Below are 20928 nucleotides of genomic sequence, written 5' to 3' on the forward strand. Positions count from 1 at the left end.
ATGCTTATAAAACACAAACGTGATTCCAAATAAAAATCTCTTATTAGTTATTACTCAAAAACATCGGATAGAATACAGGATGGAAATGCAAACAATATAAAAAAAAAAAAATACCAGATCTACAGCCCAGGGTCCCATATCAAGGAATCTCCCGAGGACAACCAGAGCTCGAAACCGATAGCATTGACTAAGATCTAAAACATAGATGATACATGAGAATTAACATGCATCTCAACCAATACTTCCTATGACTAGCATGTCATTCTGCCCACTTAAATTTATAGCTGGCTATAATGAATGTGTTATGCATACATATAATATACACTCTTGCCAACTACACAATTATTACACCAAATTTCTATCAAATGCCTCACGTAGGATACTCGCTTGATAATACCAACCAGGCAACTGGCATATTAACATTTTATGACTCTGGTCAACCCTCTATAACAACCGAACCTCAAAACTAATAACATGACTAATTACAGTGTTTTTAAATGTTAATCCCACAAGCTTTTAGTCAACCCAAACTAGTTTGAATGACAAAGTAGAGCATCAGACCTGAAGAACAATAGGCAACTGCTCTGGTGGTTTCTTGTGTTCAGACCCGTGGTCAGGCCATACCTCAAAAGCAGTCAACTGCTCAGTGAAAAATGGACTTGGCTGGCATAGAGCGAAAAATAATAATAGAAGTCAAGTCAATAGGATAAACACCACTGATCAAGAAATCCACAGGCAAATTGATAGGCATATCACGCAAATACAAATTATGGCACTCTTGAAATGGATCAGTCTGCATATAGCCATTCTCGTACATGATCAAAGAATATGAAACTTGCACATGACATGAAGCACACCTGAAACTCAGCATTAGGATCCTGAACCAACAATGGAAGCTAAGAAAGGCATATCTCAGCAACCATGTCCCATGCATCCCTGCAGAGTGCATAAGCAAAAGTGACTATCGATTCAATAACACAAAGCGTAAACTTGAGAATTATATCCTTTAGTACCACATGTGGTGCTGATGGGTAGAAGGCAACTGTGGATGAGAGCTTGGAGAGCAATTTGCGGATCACATAATCCACGCGGCAAGGAGTTATATAGCAATTTGCACCATGGGGTTACAATCACTCCCCGGTGGCGCTGGCTTGCTACAATTGGGTGATGCCAGTTGAAAAGTTTCCACTGATCACGAATTCCTACTGGATCACTCTTCAAGGAATCCTCCTACATTTGCTTCATTGCTTATGCCTTTTGATGCTACTGCAGGTTGAGGATTGTTATCCACAGTAGCTGCTTCCCCTTCATCCGGTAATCTCTTCATCATGTTCATGATAGTTGGCACCAACTCAGTGGACAAAGGGAGAAGTCCCGGAAGCTGTAGCCACATTAGCCAACAATTATTAAGGCAACTCTATTAAAACCTTCTACAATATCTCATATTTGAGAGCCTATAACATGAGTTCATTCTCAAACAATTAACTAAATATCATTAAACTAACTATTAAGGTTAACTAGTTCAGCATGATAAACAAGAATGTATCTCCCAAATGAATGGAAAACAACTCTAACCTCCAAACAGATTACAACCACCACCAAAGCAACGACGCCATTCATGACTTGAATTCCTCGCAGCTGGTTCGGATTCTTAGTGACCGACCAGAGGGTAGATGTACACACATGTAGAATGTTCAACATGATCTACCCAGCATGTGCTTAAGTATTGGAACTACCAGGCCATTATTTGCTTACATTCCAGTGTCCAAAGAAACCCAAATTCAAGCATAGTGAGGAACCCTTTTCTTCTATAATGGATATGCATACTCAAAAACGAAATCCAGTCAATCAAGTAGTTCAACACATATATACCATTCTTTACAAGCAACCAAAAGTCACTAGAAGAAAGAAATTTTCCAACTTTCATAAGCAAAACAATGTCCTGATTGAACCCAAAACACCATTTCAATTCAAACCAAAAACAAAAGGATTTGACATGCAGAGAAAAGAGGGAAATTGGTCATCAAGTTTGCAACTTTTATACTTATTTCTACATTCTAAATTTCTAATAAGTGTAAGAGAGTAAGAACGGTACCAGAAAAAACAGAGCGCAAATTAACCAAGGCATACGATAGATTAGTGTCATAAAACACTTCCCTGCTGTCGATTTTGTACGATCCAAATGCATAGGATTCCAAAGCCATCTGGGTCCATTTTGCACCAAAAAACCCAAATCAAAATAGATCAAATTCAGAAACATGAGAACAAGGAAAAGTTGGAATAGAGACTACCTTTGTGGAGACCTAGAGATAAGGCATAGATTCGATAGGGACTAGACTGGCAGAAAAATGCCATATGGGAATGAAATCTTAGGGTTTGACGAAGAGAGAGATCGAAGGGCCCAAGCTTGGGTTTTTAATTTGACCAAAATCCGAGCAACTTCTAACCTCAAGTAACGATTGGTCGAGGCCTGGAGATTAATCGGATACAAATCAGATCCAGAGTGAACAGAAACAAAGATGAAGGCTTCAAATGGAGGAAGAGAGAGAGACTGTTTTTCTAATCAAATAAGTGGGCTTCTCAAAATAAGTATAAAGCGACGACACCTCTGTGCAGTAGCAATTTACAAAATACTTTGCATCGGCAAAGTTTTACCAAAGCATAGATCATTGTTTTACGACAGCTATTACCACGGCACATTAACGTGGTGGCAGACCTCCCATATCTTCGCGATGGCCCAATTTTGCCAATGCAAATGGGCAACTATTGGCTACGGCAACTGCTTGCTGACGCAAAGTAGTGAAGCCAATGTAATTCTTCTTTGTAGTGTCTCTGCTCAACATATCGAGTACCTGAAACAACAACCCATTTCAACGAAAAGAAGAAATTTGAACTAAATTTATCATTGAGGACCTAAAGGGAAGAGGTCATAGAGAGCTTGATCATCGCTGACCTCGACTGCGGTGGTGCTGGCAGTGCTCACCCTCCGCGTACTGCATCGTGTTCATGGCTTCTCTCTCTTTTTCTCTCGTTGATGTCGTCCCACCAACGAGATCAATTTCAATCAAAGATGAAGAGCGAGCCCTAATAAGTGAATTAGCTAGGGTTTCAAGGATAAGAGTAGATCGAAGGAGAGGTAAAGAGAATTGGGGGTGGAGTTGGTGAATATGAGGAACAGTGACGAAGATAATTTGGGTCGAGAGGCTATTATGAGGGTTTACAGTTTGTATGTCGAGAGAGAGGGTCTGAGAGATTTTGTTTTGTATTCTTCTTTCTTTTGGACACGATGTGGCATGACAATTAAACTTAAAAAAATTCTCAAAGTCACTCCCACAACAGAAAGCTCACCATCCGTTGTATGAGTGCACTACATAAAATTAAAGTTTGGAAACATACCGCCTACAACATTTTTGCTCAAAATGTTACCACCTATGTTCCTTCTTCACACAACAGAATAGCTTAAATCTGTTGTCTAATTTCTAGAGCTTGCGACATTCAAGTAAGCTTCCTCAAAATTTGGCGCCAGTTTTCAATCACACAATGGAAATCTTAAGCACCGTTGTGCCTAGTAGCCCAAATTTAGATTTCAAGAGGCAACCAAGACTCCAGAGTGGAGGGAAATCTGCCACTAAATTTTCTAAGACTCAGACAACGGAAAATACTTAATTCCGTTGTGCAATGTAGTTCTGATAAAATAGTTATCATTTTGTTGACATTCACACAACATAACATCACTAATACCGTTGTACAATAGACTTTACTTAAACACACAACAGATGATTTCTATTCCGTTGTGTGATTGGTGTTGTGTGATTAACTTTTTGTAGAAGTGAATTAAAACAGTTTCATGTTTGGTAAATAATATTTTTAAAAGTGATGTCAGTACATAAAACAACTTCAGAGGGTATCTTGATCCACATCAGCTTCTAAAAGCAACCTCTGGGTTGCATCTAAAATCTGCTGCCAGTGACCTATAACTTTCAATTAAAGCTGTTTTTTACTTATTTACCAAACACTATAAAATCTAAAATTTTAAACCAAAGCTGTTTTTTTTTTTAAAGCGAAGCAATCCCAAACGGGGCCTAGACATCTTCCTCCATCATCGATGGAGACATATGCCAATCTCCATTCCATCAGACTCACTGAGCCTGGCTGCTGCCGTCTCCACCAAGAGGCCAAGGCTAGGCTTTTTACCTACCATGACCTCCGTCTCCCAATTCCAATCTAATTTTGAAGTTTTGAACCGAGACGTCAAGTTGCTAACCAACGAGCGGCTCTACTTTGACGCTACTGGTGGTGAAGCAAAAAGAGGTAAGCCATTTTGTGGAGCCGATGGTGTGAGAAATTGTGCTAAGATTTGCAAGGGTAGCGGCTAAAGGCGTTAAGCCTTGATCTGTAGCTCTTGCGAGAGCAGCTTTGCATACCACCGGACTGGTGTGGCGGCAACGTTGATCATGCCAGAGAACGGTGTCTCCTAGATGGGGGTGCCCAAATCAGTTTGGGTGCCTAAATTGGGTTGGGTGCTCAAAATGGATTGGATACCTAACACATTTTTTCAGACAGGCCCAATTTTGGATCAGACTAATGGGCTCTAGCTCACTAGGATTTCGGACTACTGAAGAAATCATGAGTCTACTATTTTCAGGAAGACCTCCTAGCCCTAGCTTGAAAGGTAAGGAGAAAATATAGTTTTTTATTTTCTATGCCTATAAACTATGCTTTGATTTGTATCATAGTTATAGGCTTGCATGAATAAGTGACCATGTGTACCGTCAAATGATTGGATATAATCTATGTATCGCTATGGTTCTTACCACAAACTCTTTATCTACTCATAAATTATAAAGGGAGGATATATAATAGCCCTTTCTAACTTGAGTATTAATATATCAACATGATTTAAAAAAAAAAAAAAATTATCCCTAATTAATAGGTGGAGAAAAAGAAACTAGGACACAACTACTTACCGTCTTTTATGATATGTAAAATTCATCTCCATTTCTAAAATATTACTTTTGTACTCAGTATCAAAAGTGCAAGCATATCTATGCACAAGATAAAAAAAAAAATAGCAAGGTAGTTTTAACATTGTTCCTAATAAAAGGTATAAAAAAATAATAATAATAAAAAGAACCATCCCAACTTATCTTTCCCTTAAGATATTATCTTTGTACTAGGTATCAAAAGTTCAAACAGATCTATGCACAAGGTAATGAAAAAAGAGCAAGCTTTTTTTAACAATGTTACTAATCAAAAAATAGGAAACATTCACTATAACAAATAAAGCATATAAATGTGAAATAACTATGTCTAATAATTCTAGGACAATCTTTGACTAACACCATAATCGTTTCTATATAGCAGGTATGCAAAAACTTCTTATAAAGTCTATGATAAAGGTAGCTGCAAATTGAAGAAGTCACATTAATGAACTAAGAAAGGAGAAGCCACACATTTGGATAGAAAAAAAAATGAAAAGAAAGAAATGAGAAGTATGTATTGGAAAAAAGATAGCCATGGAATGAGAGCAAGAAAGATATTTAAGAAGGAAAAAGAAATCAGATGTTAGATGCTTGAACTAATATATAAGAACATCTTTAGCAGACTCTCTATTTTGACTCTTTAGTTATTTTGGAGAGCATGTTTAACATTTTACCTATTTTTGCAACTGTATCAGACTCCTAAGTACTCTATATTAAAACTTTTAGCTATCTCGCTCCTAAATATAGAGAGCGAGATGAAACTCTCTATAATTTAAAACATTCATTTTTGAGTTATTTTATGTACTTTATAAGTACATTTAAACTATTTAGTCTTCATTTAAAAAAAGGACAAAATACTGTTTACTCCCTATACTTATAGGGTCTCAACGTTTCAGTCCCTGACGTTTCAATTTCATCTAAAAAGTCCCTGAACTTTCCAATTTCATCTAAAAAGTCCCTGCCGTCAATTTTCCGTTAAAAAATCTGTTATCTTGCTGATGTGGCACTATTTCAACAGTAAAATGACTATTTTACCCTTATTGACCCCCAAAAAAAAATTTACTCTTTTTTCTCTATTTTTTTAATTTGTTCTCTTTTTTTTTTTACTCTTTTTCTCTCTTTTTTTTAACTCTCTTTTCTCTTTTTTTATTTATTTGTTCTCTCTTTTTTTTTTAACCCTCTTTTCTCTTTTTTTTTTTTAAAAACTTTTTTCCTCTTTTTTTTATTTGTTCTCTCTCTTTTGTTTTGTTTTTTTTTTCTTTCTATTTTCTGTTTACCTCTTCTTCCTCTTCCTCCTCTCTGCTCTTTGGCCTTCTTTTCCTCCTCCCTGATCGCAGCTCCAGTTTTCGGCGAGCATCACCACCTCTCCTAATCACCGTTGGCGTGCCCGCCGTTCCAAGCAAGTGCTGGCCATTCCACCATCCATCCATCATCCCCGTCATGCCAGCAAGCATCACCACCTCTCCTAATCACCCCTCTCCATACAGCGGTTCCAAACCAAATCGGAGCACACCCAAATCAAATCAATTCACGTTCCACCTCCCTTTCTTCGGTGCCAAAACAGTTCAAACATTTCTCTCTAAAGTTACGATCAAAAACAGCCAAATAGACCAAAACATGGAAACTCGCAGGAAAACTCAAATATCTTATCCTCTTCGAATCTCTATTGGCTCATCATCTCAGCAAACCAACAGCAAAGAAACGTTATTGACGTCGAGAGAAAGCTTCTGATATAGCTCCGACACCACGAAGGGGCCGGAATCTGAAGGGAAGAGAACCCGACCATTCCGGCTTCCAAGCGTGGCCGAAAATTGGAGCTGCGATCAGGGAAGCCCGAAGAGCAGAGAGGAGGAAGAGGAAGAAGAGGTAAATAGAAAAGAGAAAGAAATATATATATATATATATATATAAAAAGAAAAGAGAACAAATAAAATAAAAAAAGAGAAAAGAGTGTTAAAAAAAAAAAGAGAACAAATAAAAAAAAGAGAAAAGAGAGTTAAAAAAAGAGTTGGAAAAAAAAGAGAACAAATTAAAAAAAATAGAGAAAAAAGAGTTAAAAAAAAGTAGGAATAAAAAAGAACCAATTAAAAAAAAGAGAAAAAAGAGTAGGAAAAAAAAAGAGAAAAAAGAGTTTAAAAAAAAAGTAGGAATAAAAAAGAACCAATTAAAAAATAGAGAAAAAAGAGTAGGAAAAAAAAAGAGAAAAAAGAGTTTAAAAAAAAGAACAAATTAAACAAAATAGAGAAAAAAGAGTTAAAAAAAAGTAGGAATAAAAAAGAACCAATTAAAAAAAAGAGAAAAAAGAGTAGGAAAAAAAAAGGAGAACAAATTAAAAAATAGAGAAAAAAGAGTTTTAAAAAAAAGTAGGAATAAAAAAGAAAAAATTAAAAAAATAGAGAAAAAAGAGTTAAAAAAAAGTAGGAATAAAAAAGAATAAATTAAAAAAATAGAGAAAAAAGATAAAAAGAGTAAAAAAAATGTCTTGGTCAGTAAGGGTAAAATAGTCATTTTACTGTTGAAATAGTGCCACGTCCGCAAGATAACATACTTTTTAACGGAAATTTGACGGCAGAGACTTTTTAGGTAAAATTGGAAAGTTCATGGACTTTTTAGGTGAAATTGAAACGTCAGGGACTGAAACGTCGAGATCCTATAAGTATAGGGAGTAAACAGTAGTTTGTCCTAAAAAAAAAGATAAATTCAAAACTAGCTAAAATAAAAAGCATTGATGCAGATGTATTAGAGCATCTTTAGCAATGCTAGTCATTTTTTAGTTAAATTTTAGCTAAAATAACTTGAAAGTCATTTTGGCTAGCTACTTTAGAAATACGTCTGTATCAATGCTTTCTATTTTAGCTAATTTTGAATTTATATTATTTTTTAAATGATGATTAAAGAGTTTAAATGTATATATAAATTACATAAAATAACTTAAAATAAATGTTTTAAATTATAGAGAGCCTCATCTTGCTCTCTATATTTAGGAGCGAGATAGCTAAAAGTTATAATGGAGAGCCACTTAGGAGTTTGGTACAGCTACTAAAATAGATAAAAAGCTAAACATGCTCTCCAAAATAACTAAGGAGCTAAAATAGAGTCTGCTAAAAATACTCATAAAATGAGTTTTTAGCTACTTTTAGCTAAAATTTGACTCACAAATTTTTGAGTCAAATTGACTAAACATGCTAAAATAGATAAAAAAAAAAAAAAACTAAACATACTCTCCAAAATAACTAAAGAGTCAAAATAGAGAGTTTGTTAAAGATGTTCTAAGGAGTTTCTAAAAGTTTAATGCACTAATTATTAACTTTAATTAAAAAACAGTAATTTTAGGAAACCTTGTTTAGAAGATAAATTGAATTTATTATTTCATGAAATCTTGTTGGACTGTAATTAATTATGTCAATTAGGATGATAATCCGTAGAATTTATTACGAAAGGGTAAAATAGGAATGCACAAACATACAATTAATTGGCAAAAAATTGAAAAAGAAAGAAATTCCATGTGGCCGGTGAATCATAAGACCTGTAATTAACAAAAAATTTCTTGTGAATTACATCCGATATAGAAGATGAATTTTAGACCTAATGAATTTTGTCTAGTAGTTAGTAATTAGTGAAGCCAATTGTGAAACAAATTTGGCAATTGAAGCTAAAGGAAAAGCTGCCATCCTCGCTCTCTTTGTTGCCCAGGAGTTCATTCACCTCCCTGTACAAATCGAATCAGACCGCCAAGAGCTAGTAAAAGACATTAATGGTATCGACTCTGGTAGGGATTGGAGAATGTCTCCTGTGATTGCTAGAATTCGAGCAGCTTCTCTTCCATGCATGCTAATATCATCGTCTTGAATTCCCAGAAAAGTATACTGCACAACCCATCATGTTGTGTCGCTGAGTGTGAGGAAGACGTGTCCGAGCATCTGGATTGACAGGCCGGCGTCTTTCCTGGTCCATGTTCTCTCACGTGACGGACTACCATGTCCACCGGCGACGTCAATTGCTGGGTTGAGACCTGCCGGTCTTCTTTTCTTTTTTATCGTTGTTTTATTTTCTTCCCCCGTTCTTTTTAACGTTCTGCTTTTAATTAGCCTAGGTAATACTAAATCTAGTGCGGGCCTGTCACTATGAAAGCTTGTTTGTGGTGTTTGCTGGGCCTTGGTTCTTTTGGGTCCAGTCTGTTTCTTTGCCGTATGGAGATTAATAAAAGTCATTTCACATCCAAAAGAAAAAAATTGTGAAACAAAGAGAATAAAACCTTCACTTTTTCTTTTTTTTTGAGAAGAATAAAACCTTCACTTGTTTGTCCAATCCCACTAAAGTCACTGTAGTCTATGGCAGACATATTCTGGGGACTAGACCTTCTGGGGTCACCATCGATCATTAAGCAAGCACTTTCATGACAATTACATTGTTCAATTATGGACTTATAGTATATGAAGGAGGCACCGACCAGCGGCGTAGTCGGCTAGTCGCTCTCAGCCACGCAAGGCCAAGAAGAGAAAATATGCATTTGATTTCATCACATGCTTGATGTAATTTGGACAAGCCGTGCAGTGTCAGCCATACAATTAGGTCAAGAATACCATACCGTTGTAATATTGGAAATTGAAACAAAATGTTGATGGAGATTGGACAATGTATTAGCGTATGGGCGGCTAATGGTTGTCTATTTTAGGCCGCATCACTATGCATTTCACCAAAACTAAAAAATTTGAGATGTGTTGGTATCAGGCCCGCTCACCTGCGGGACTACTTTTCAGGGACAAAAAGGGACAGATGGTCTATGGTCATTAGATTTAAATGAACCAGATCCGAGGGGTGAAAGAAACTGTACAAACCTTCATGGACTCCACCCAATCCGTTACCCATCGTCATTCGCTGCTCTCTCTCTCTCCCCCTCTCTCCTCTCTCTCTCTCTCTCTCTATTCTATCTGGCTCATTCAATCACTGGGGTTGGTCTCGTTTGAGACTCATGAATAATTAAACAATTATTAATAGTAAAATTCATTGGAATTTGGGTTTGAATCAAGGGTGCGAACTATTACAAATTCAAGATTGATTTCTATTATTTTTTGTATTCTGGAATGAACCAAAATCCAGCACCACTTAGCATGTAAAGGATGAAGTTGATCTTTCTTCTGTTTTGTTTCAGCATAATCACAAGTTTTTTTTATATGTAATGGATTGTAATATGCATCAGTTGGGTTGTCATTCAATGAATGTTTTTTCATTCATCCACTGCCCAGAACTTGTGTATATTCTTTTGCATTATGATTATAACTTGTGATTGTGAATTGGGATGTCCGTTACATGTCACTGACCAAGTAACTGTAACTGGTCACGTAACTGACCATGTCACTGACCAAGTAACTGTAACTGGCCATGTAACTAGTCACGTAACTGACCATGTAACTGACCATGTCACTGACCAAGTAACTGCCCATGTCACTGACCAAGTAACTGCCCATGTCACTGACCAAGTAACTGGTCACCTGCCCATGTCACTGATCATGTCACTGACCAAGTAACTGCCCATGTCACTGACCAAGTAACTGGTCACGTAACTGACCATGTAACTGACCATGTCACTGACCAAGTAACTGCCCATGTCACTGACCAAGTAACTGGTCACGTAACTGACCATGTAACTGACCATGTCACTGACCAAGTAACTGACCATGAGACTAAACGGGATTGGATAATAGGTTAAAAAAAATTTGTTTTAATGATTTGCCGTTTTATCCGTTTGATCAACTGAATTAAGATCCAACGGCTGGGATGATTTTGTCCCGTTTTGTCCCTTTATTTTCGTCCCGCAGGTGAGCGGGCCTGGTGTTGGTATTAGTACAATTTTGTTCTATTTATTTATGGTAATGCAATTGAAACTTAACTAATAAGTACTAAATTAGTATGGGTGAGGTGGAGGGCAGTAATTAGCTTGAGTTTAATCTTCTTGCAAAACGAAGTGAAAAGAAAAACTTACTTCGATCCCTTTTTTATTTATTTTTTGAATAAATGACTAATGAGGCTGCCCTCAAGTCTTGATTGATGAAAATATTGAATACAAGGGAGGATATTGAGCCTAAGCACCACCATTGGCCAACCCACAAACCATTGATCCATCCCAACCACCTTTTGATCAAACCCAATCAACCATCGAACCTAGACCTGCCTCTATCCAGATCGTAGCCCCAATCCAGGAAGAATGTCGCCCATCTCCACCATTCCTTCTCACCCATGGTGACGCCACCCCCTGGTGCCACTGCGATTTCATGGAACCTTGTAAGCTCAATCCCTTCCAGCAACCACAAACCTAAGACAGATGTAGCCACAGCCTTCCCTAGAGCCTGACAAGAGAAAGAGCCTCCCCCCCAACCCTATCTCTGGACACTAGATAAGTGCACCAACATCACAACGCGTCCGGCCGCACTTACCATGCACAAGTGAGGCCAGCGGCCCAAGCCGGTGCAGACGTGCAACCGGACATGTGCACAGATTACCAGCGGCGTCCTCTCCTCTCTCTAGGGTTTTCCTCTCGTCACTTCGATCCCTTTTAAGATGGAGAAAAACTTTTGTATACAAGTCCAAAATCATTGCCGAATCTGAAAGTTTCTAAATAAATTCTTGTTACATATGCTCTTTCAAAAGTATACATATATTTCTGTATAATAAATCAAAACTAAATTTTTTTATAGACTTTAGATATAGTACTTTTTTTTTTTAATCAATGAAAGAAATGTGTGTGTGTGTTTTTTTTTTTTCGCTGCCCTCAAGCCTTGATTAATGAAACTGCAAAATATAAAAGGAAGGGACGTAGAACCTGAACCATTGATTACAATAAGCATAAAGAGAATAGCCCGAAATAATACCAAGAGTCTCCACTAAAACTATGTCTTCTACCAAGCACCAATTAGCAAAGAGTACACGATTGGCTACTCCATTTGCTTTGACAAAGCGGTGACATACCGGAAAGAAACTCTATCCTGAAGAAGCATCATTACAAATAGCACAGTTTTCCCACTATGTTGCCGCACGGAAATAAATCCAGCGAAACTTCATTTCATCCTGCCACTAGGAGGTTGCGTCCATTTGATCAAGTAAACGCTCACTGCCTCACGAGGCTAGACAATGTACACTGAGTGTGCATACCGAGACCAACCCACATAGCCCTACCCTCAAGATAGGGTCTTATTACTGGCATAAAGCTACGTCTAATTAATCATAAACAAAAGCAGTAAAACATAAAAGAAAACAAGTATGGTACCAGAGCCTAATGCCATGCCTAGGCCCAACAACTATCACGCCCAAGCCAAAACTGCAGACTGACATCATCACCGTACCACCATCTCACACGTAGACATCCCATCGTCCCACCATTCGCCGCTGCTTCGAGCAAGTACCAGCAGTCCCTCCGTCCCTACATCCTCTCCATCACACCAACAAGCAACATTGCCAATGGAAACTAACCAGATCGAAACTGACCCGATCTGATCAGCAAGATGCTCACCGACGCAGATGCCTCCAACCAACCCAAACCAAATCGGAACACTCCGATCCAATCTAAACTGATCGAACCACAACTCAGGTCGATTGCACTCTGCTTGGGGCGGGGTCGATACCAGCCCTACCTGGCAGCCGCCAATCTCATGCCTCTCTTCCCCGACTGAACCTACGCTCGATCTGGATAGTGACACAGCACAACCATCACCCCAACCAGACACCCATCTTCCTCCGGACAAGCGGTCCACTATGGCTGCCCTAAGCCGCCGCCACGAGGGCGTGCCGTCGGACAGGGCATGAATCTCACTAGAAGCTAAGCAAGCCCGTGCAGCCCATTCTAAAAAAATGTCTTTATTAATTGTTGGAAAAAAAATGAAAAAACTTTTATTAGATGAACTCAAATGAGTTGTTTACAATCATATTCAAACACATCAAGAATATACTCGGGTGCCTGATCAGTGCAAACATTGCCTTGTTCAGCTCAAAATTTATACCTGCTAGGCAGTGTGCAATTGCATTGCAAGATCTAGGAGCATAGTAAATCTATACTCCCTAAAGTCTTCTTAAATCATGCTAGATGTCATTTATAAGTCCCCCATTTGCTAGGAGTTCATAATCTGTGCATAAGGCTTCAGGCTAGGGATAGCTTTTGTGCAGTCACTTTCAAGGACAACATTTTGTGCTTGAAGTGAATACAGTAAATCAAGGCCTTCTCATATTGCTAGAACTTCGTACTGTTTTGGTGATGATGTATGCAATATACAGCGAATAAAAGGAGCTTTAAACTGCCCTACAGAGTACTGTAAGACTCCTCCAACTCCACCATGAGTTTGATTTGGTAAGAACAAAGTATCCACATACAGTTTTAGAGCACCTTTGAACAACCGATATCCATTTCTTTCTGCTCTAGCTTCACTACTTTACAATCAGTAGCCCAAGCCTTTTGAAACTCATCTAGCCAAGCAAAACTGCTCAAAACAATGTCTTGTACAAGATGTCTAGTTAAAGTTCCTACAACATTATTTCTTTCTTCCACATCGCCCAAATAATCATCAATAACTTTAGAAAAATATCAAGTTTAAGATTCAACGCTCTCTCAAGCATCCACTCATTAAAGTTTAGGGAACGCAGTAAACTCTCTTGCAGATTAAAAGGTGGAGCATATAATATTTCTAAAGCAATAGAGCACTTATAAAACATGTGAGCATTGTCTTCAAGCGGGTGAGAACAAAGCATGAAGGTAGTATCACTATTGTAACCTTTTGTGAGAAATCTTTCTCCTGTGAGTAAGAGATTGTTACAAGCTCTCTAAATGCAAATATGCACTTTTTCAGAGACTTTTTCCTTCCAAACTCTCTTCTATAACTCCTTAAGATCACCATTGGAAGTGAAAGTGATGACATTTTGGAGCACATGTTCACGAGCAATCCAATATGTAGGTTTGACAGAGTAGAAACCCTTCTTTTCCAAACTCCAAATAAGTTTATCATTGCTCGTACTCCGGCTTAAATGAATGCAAATAATTTTTTCTATAATATCATGGGGAAAGAGAGCATTAACAGATGTAGATACCCATCCTCTACATCTTCATTGATTAGATTTGCTACCATTTCCAAATCAGTATTTCTAGGTCTTTGAAATTGGTACTAAGGGCACACAAGGATCCATCTATCATTCCAAATGTTTACCTATTTTCCTTCACCAAATTTTAACTATACTCCAGCTTGCAGAATCGGTCTACCATTGAGAATATTTCTCCATGAGAAAGATGGTGGCTCACCAACTTTCGCTTCCCAGAATGAACAATATGAAAAATATCTTCCCTTGCAGAGTCTAGCAATCAATGATTGAGCATTAAGGTAATTCTCTATCCCTATTTAAAAAGCATAGCTAAATTGTAAGCATAGATATATTTAGAACCCATACCTCCTTCACGTTTGGTAAGACACATTATTTCCCAACTTCTCCAATGTATCCTTTTCTTTTCATCTGTATCACCCCAAAAAAAGGAAGCACACAATTGATGAATATCATCACATAACCCCTTTGGCAATAAATATAAGTTCATTACATACGAAGGCATAGTTTGAGTAACATCTTTTATTGGAATCTCCTTACTTGCATAACTAAGGATTTTTTAATTCCAATGAATCAGCTTCTTGGTTAGCTTTTCTTTGATATACTCAAGATGGCTGTTTTCGACTTCCCAAGTCTCAATGGTAGTCCAAGGTACCTATCATGCTCATCAACACCTTTATAGCTAGAATGGAGACCAACTTGTTTTGTATATCCATCTTGGCATTGTTACTAAACATAAGACTGCTTTTTTGAAAATTTAACTTTTGTCCATAAGGTTTCTCATAGATGTCAAGAATGTTTCTATAACCATAATACTCTGCTTCATTGGGAATACCAAATAAAAAGCTATCATCAGTAAAGAATAAATGGTGAAGGGTGGAAACTTGATAGCACATTTTGAGACCAGCAATGACATTATCTTGAACTACTTTTGTTATCAATGCAGAGAGATCTTCTTCATAGAGGATCAAAAGACTGGGTGATAAGTGGCTTGCCTTATCCTCTTGTAGGTATAATATGTCAAGTTGGCTCTCCTTGGATCAGGATAGAATAACTGATAGAGGTCACACGATTCATAATCATTGTAATCTATCACTATGCCAAAAAACTTATCAGACGACAGACAAAAACTGTTGTGTGATTTGAAGTGCCACCGTTGTAGAGCGAGCCGTTGTCTGTTGAAAATTCAGACAACGGTGGAACACAGTTGTCTGAGAAACAAACAGGCAACGGGTATGTGTTATAACTGTTGTGTGATGGCTCGACAGATGGCTCGGCAGATGCCATGTGCAGCTACACAGCAGTTGAAGCTCTGGCTTCAGACAACAGTGCTTGGTTTCAAGCTGTTGTATGTTAAGCATATCAGACAACAGACTTTTAGTTTGTGTGTTGTTTGATTGATCCTCAAACTTCAGTGCTTGGACTATATCTGTTGTATGATCAACTTTGGGACAACATAATTCAATTTCTTCTGTTGTCTGATTAACTTTGCGACAACAGAGTTTAATTACTTCTGTTGTGCATGTGTAGATTAGAAGACAGTGATTTGTTAAAAACTGATGTGTGATATGAATGATTGCAGTGTGATTTGTCCCCATTTTTGGCCATCCAGACAACAGGCAGTTATCATTATATCTGTTCTGTTGTCTGATTATTTGAACATATCCCATTCCTGAATTAAATTGTGCATTTGATCCATTTACATACCAAATATAAACATTGCAAACCACTAATCATTGTGTGATCAAAATTGGGCAAAATTAATGCTCCATTATTACCTAAATAATGGTACTGATCAATATTAGAAAGAAATGTGAATCCAATTCATCAATTGAAGTACGCCAGTTCATACATTAAAGAATCAAATGTACTATAAAGAACGTATTTCCCAATCATCCATACATTAAAACACACAAAATCATTGTAATAGCTCCAAGATATATGTATTGACGACAAAATTAACCCACTCATTCCACATCTGAAAATACCAAATCATCTGGTGCTCTTAACTGCTCTCCCAACAGAGACGCTTCGTCATCTTTCCAAAGCCTACTCCCCCTTCTCACTTCTACCAGCAATACCATATGAAGTACCAAACCTATAATTCAGACAAAGCAACAATATTCAGTTATGCAACTCTATTACCTAAAACAAAATGTTACCTAAAATAAAATGTTACATTCTATGTTGTTTCAAGTCCAATAGAGTAACTGATATCAAGACTTAACAAACCTTATGAGTACTAAAGTAATCAGCCACGGAATGTAAACACAACTGTACTTACCCCTCTTTCTTGTCTAGGCAGAAATTGCCTATGCAGAAAAATGCTGGCAACGGTTTATAGAATGGGACCTAAAAGTCGTTACAGTTCTGATCCACTGTAGGAAAAGCTATAACACCTTATCTACCATATCTATCACGGTGAAATGCCACCATAAACCCAACTTCAAGGATCAGCTTCCTTAGAGTTTTGAAGGCTACAAAGCAGTACTTGATATTAATAACACTTTATTCAGTACATAAATCAAGAAAGCCTAATTATCATAAAACAGTATAAGCCTAACACTTTATTTAGGGCACTCATGTACATATGATATTTTTGGGTAATTGATCATTCTCTAGCACCATAACCTTGGTTTAGAGTGTTCAGCAAAGACATGCATTTTATGGCCAGAACAAAATATATGTCTATAGTCATCAAAAACCATAAGACATGTTAATAGATAAGAAGAGTATAATAAATTTATAACTGGTATCCTTCAACTATTGCAGTAACAAGTAACTAGCATAATAAGATTCATATATATATATATATATATATATATATATATATATATATAACTATTAGCCTATTGAAGCCTATAGAAGTTTGATCTAGCAGCACAAGGACTAGAGACATATTCAGATTCAAAGAAGCTCAAACCAAGCAAAAAAATAAATAAATAAGAAGAAGAAGCTAAGGAATGCTTCTTCAATCACGACAAGAAGAACAAATAAAAAGTACTTGTAATGACTTGAAACTTAAAAAGCTTTTCGTAATTTCTTCAATAGGTTCTCTGGATTCACCTTCTTTATCCAATATGAGTGTTTAACTGCAATCAAAGACATTCACACAATGCCCAGACCCAAGTAAAATATCAAGCATTTTTCATAAGCAGCAAGTATAAATGAAGAGGTCTTACAACTAATCCCCACTTGAATTTGAAGCCCTATATCCATTACTGCAAGAAGACAAACATAGATAAGTTAACTAATGATTGTATAAGCTAAGTATTTTAAATACTCACCATCTTCTCCCTTCCCCTCTTCGCATAGCAAAAACAGAGATAATAATTAGTAAGCATAACAAAAGTATGGACAGAACATACCTTTGAGTGGAGTTTATGTGCTTTCTCTGAGAAGATACTTCCAATTTCTGATATAAGCCTGCAGACTGAACAATAATCTCAAATAAGACATGTAGAGGAAGTAGAATAGCAATAACCAATATGTGCTTGACAGATTTCTACCTATTCTCTTAGTTTGCATTTTAATAATATGTATATTGTGTGATGACATAAAAGTAAGAGCTACAGAAATGACGTCCTCTTAACAAGCAGTTTATACAAATCTATGATGTCTTATAGTTATATATCCTTATATGTAGTTTTGAAATTTTAAAGCTTGATAAAGTACGTCAGAATGGCCTTTTAGAGAAAGTTGGAGATGGGGAGGAGAAAGTACATCAGACTATAGTCCTTTTGCAACTATTTCTAACTCATTTGAGCTTACTACAAATGATTGACTTCCATGCTAACTTGTATTTACAAGGGAAGAATTCAATGATATATATACCGAACTTAACATAAGCACTTCTGCAAACTTAGATTTACAAGGGAGAATTCATTGATATCAAGAATGTAACACAAGGAATTGTGATTGTTAGACAAAAGCTTGAACGCTTAATTACCTACTTAGGCAAAAGAGTTACAAGACAATTCCAATTGATTTTTCTTCTACAAAGAAATGTTTGGGAGAGTCTAATATCTGGTAATTATGAAAGAAAACAATTGTTTATAGATAGAAAAATCAACTATCAAAGTAACAACAATATAACATTGGCTTTTCTTTAATTGTTGTTCACAAGTTGGTTCGTGAAAACTGTTCTTACCATTCATGTAATTTTTAGGACTGAAATAAGTCTCTTGTCAGAGACTCCAATCCCAGCATTGAAGAAGGAATTGCTCTAGTAGGCCTCTGAAATTTGCAACCATTTAAAAGAATACACAAAACGTAGACCAAATGTCACTCCAGTTTATAGAAAAATGGTATAAATTGGCATTATACTATCAGGGTATACAACTACAAAAGTGGAATAATTACACCAATACTTTACAAAATAGTAAAAATACTGAACTTTTGGAACAAAAAGGTTCCAGTACCTATTTGAGTTAGAAAAACTGCACGTATTGCAATTGGCAACATGCTACCATATAGCATCAATAGTTCAAAATTCTTCACCGGCCTCAATGTGTCGAGACTGCCTGCACTTACAATCATACTTACAATCATAAACTCACTCCTCACGAAAATCCATCGACACTGTATAAACATGTCGAGAAATCAAAAGCTCTCACCTCAATTATGGTCTCTCTGTTTTCTTCATCAAAGACTTGTTGAATATCCTTGAGTGCATCTCCAAACTTTTCTTTAAGCACTTGTTCAATCCCCATTTTCATGGTGGTTGTTGAGCTAGGACAGCTTCCACAAGCCCCTGTTTCAACATTTCAGGTCAATTCCTTTAAATTACAGATTCTCATTTCCACAAACTGAAACTAAAACATTAAATTTGTTTCACGATCAAATTACATGTATGATTTGGAATTAACAGAACCCAAAACTCAGAATTGGGAAAAAAGAAACGGAAATGAAATCCCACCTTGGAGCTTCAGAGAAACGACGTCGTCTTCTACGGACACAACGTCGACGTTTCCACCATCGTTGATGAGATACGGGCCGATGTCCTCGAGAACCAAGTCAATGTTGGGAACTATGAGCTCAAATTGCTTGGCCGAGTAGAGTCTCAGAGAAGAAGAAGAAGACTCGGCAGCAGCGCTTGCGTTCGAAGCTCTAATGGCGGAACAGAGAAAGATTCTTCTTTGAGAAGTTAGACGGCACCATTTTACAAGCATAAGTTGTGGGGATTGATGGGATTTCGCTGGGATTTGAGAAGAAGGAATTGGGGTTTTGGGCAACCAGGAGAAATCAGAAGGAACCATGAATAACCCAAATTAAAATCAAACGGAGAGGGTTTTAGAGAGAGAGCGCTTGCCTGCGGAGGCGATGGCGTCGGAGAGACAGTAGCGGGAGTGAGCGGAGGAGAGGGAGGCGGTGGTGGCTGTGAAAAGAGAGCGAGAGAGGAAGGATGAGAGGGCTAGGGTTTCGGGGAAGAGCCAGAGTGATGGGTCGCCAGTTCTTTCGGAGATAAAGTGAGTGAGGATGAAAATGGGCTGCCAGAGAGAGTGGGAAAACTGACCTAAGTGTGTGGGAAATGAAAATTTTGTTCCCCCGTATTGAAATTTTTAACTTTGTCTTTTCCGCGGTTTTTTTTTTTTTTTTTTTTAACTTTTTCACACAACGCATGTATGAAGTTAAGTTGTCTGAGTTAAGGGAGCAAAGGAGGGAAAGTTCCCGCCTATGTGCAATCAAAGTAGCAGTTTTGACGTTAGGGACATACATTTCTCATTCAGACAACACAAATAAGCCATTCCGTTGTAGGAGCTTAAATCGTGTACCAGCATTTCACTCAAATATTGGCCTTTTTGGGGCTACTCACTCACATTTTGGGGTACATGTGATTTTCTTCCAAACTTACACAACGGAAACAAAAAAATGCGTTGTATGTTATTTTGCAACTTACTCTCATACAACATATACAACAATACTGTTGTGCAAGGTGAGTCAAAATTTCGACCCAAATTTGAGCAAGGTGGGGGGGGAATTTTTTTTACATTCAGACAACAGACAAATCCTTAAAACTGTTGTACAATAATCTTGGACCCAAAAAAAATGATGTACGACCTCCTTATACAACGCCAATCTCATTAAACCTGTTGTGTGAAGCAGTTTCAGTGATCACACAACGGAAATTTTTTTTTTCGTTGTCTAAAAAGTGTAGTGTGATGCAGTTTTTGGCATAGTGTATGCATAATTAAATCCCCACTTTGTTAACATAGCTAGTAAGAACTGCCATTCAAGGTAGTCATAAGCCTTGCTGATTAAAGAGAGAAAAAAAATTCTTTGCACTGAAGTTGATGCATAAAGTGTGCAGCCCTCAGTAGCTACCCAAGTACTGTCTTAAATCAAACGGCCTGTAACATAAGCACTCTATAATGGTGATATGATTTCTGACAACCATTGCTTTAGCCTATTTGCCACAACTTTAGAGTTGATTCTACAGATTATATTACTCATGGCTATAGGTCTAAACAATAGCATCTTTAGGGTTTTTGAGTTTAGGTATTAAGCATAAATGAGTAAAATTGGATTCATTCCAAACCTTTCCTTTTTTTAAAATAATTCGAACAACTACATCCATACTAACAATATGCCAATACTTCTGGAAAAAGAATGGGGACATATTAACAATATGCCAATACTTCTGGACTTTTAGAAGGATGCATTTGAAATAGAGCAGCTTTTATCTCCTCATAAGTATAGGGTTTCATGAAAGCATCATTCAACTATGTTGTTACTTTCGTAGGTGTGGCATTCAAAACAACTCTAATGGCCTCACTGTTACTGTCCTCCGTTGCAAAAACAGTTTTAAAGTAGGTCAAAAGAAATCTTCATATTTCAACTGGTTCAGATTGCCATTGACTCTATTCAT

The 20928-nt window shown here is 37.1% G+C and overlaps 1 protein-coding gene across 1 annotated transcript; it reads right to left on the reverse strand.

Annotated features, from left to right (window-relative positions):
- Positions 1–119: 119 nt before the first annotated feature.
- Positions 120–19318, reverse strand: LOC112163826 (nifU-like protein 1, chloroplastic). The gene is made up of 6 exons (XM_040505924.1): positions 18979–19318; positions 18677–18813; positions 1235–1381; positions 858–878; positions 562–663; positions 120–194 (listed from the first exon to the last, which is right to left on the reverse strand). Exons 1-6 carry the CDS (start codon positions 19316–19318, stop codon positions 120–122), a joined length of 822 nt encoding a protein of 273 aa, XP_040361858.1.
- Positions 19319–20928: the final 1610 nt, after the last annotated feature.

This window comes from Rosa chinensis, chromosome 5, assembly GCF_002994745.2.
Source record: "Rosa chinensis cultivar Old Blush chromosome 5, RchiOBHm-V2, whole genome shotgun sequence".
NCBI lineage: Eukaryota > Viridiplantae > Streptophyta > Magnoliopsida > Rosales > Rosaceae > Rosa > Rosa chinensis.

Bases quoted from the DNA above. Each gene is read 5' to 3' on its own strand.
- LOC112163826 (XM_040505924.1), bottom strand. From the start codon at position 19,318: ATGGTTCCTTCTGATTTCTCCTGGTTGCCCAAAACCCCAATTCCTTCT. The intron at 18,814-18,978 runs GTGGGATTTCAT...ATGTTGAAACAG, and splicing joins CGTTTCTCTGAAGCTCCAAG to GGGCTTGTGGAAGCTGTCCT. The intron at 1,382-18,676 runs GTGAGAGCTTTT...ATGTGGCTACAG, and splicing joins ACAGAGAGACCATAATTGAG to CTTCCGGGACTTCTCCCTTT.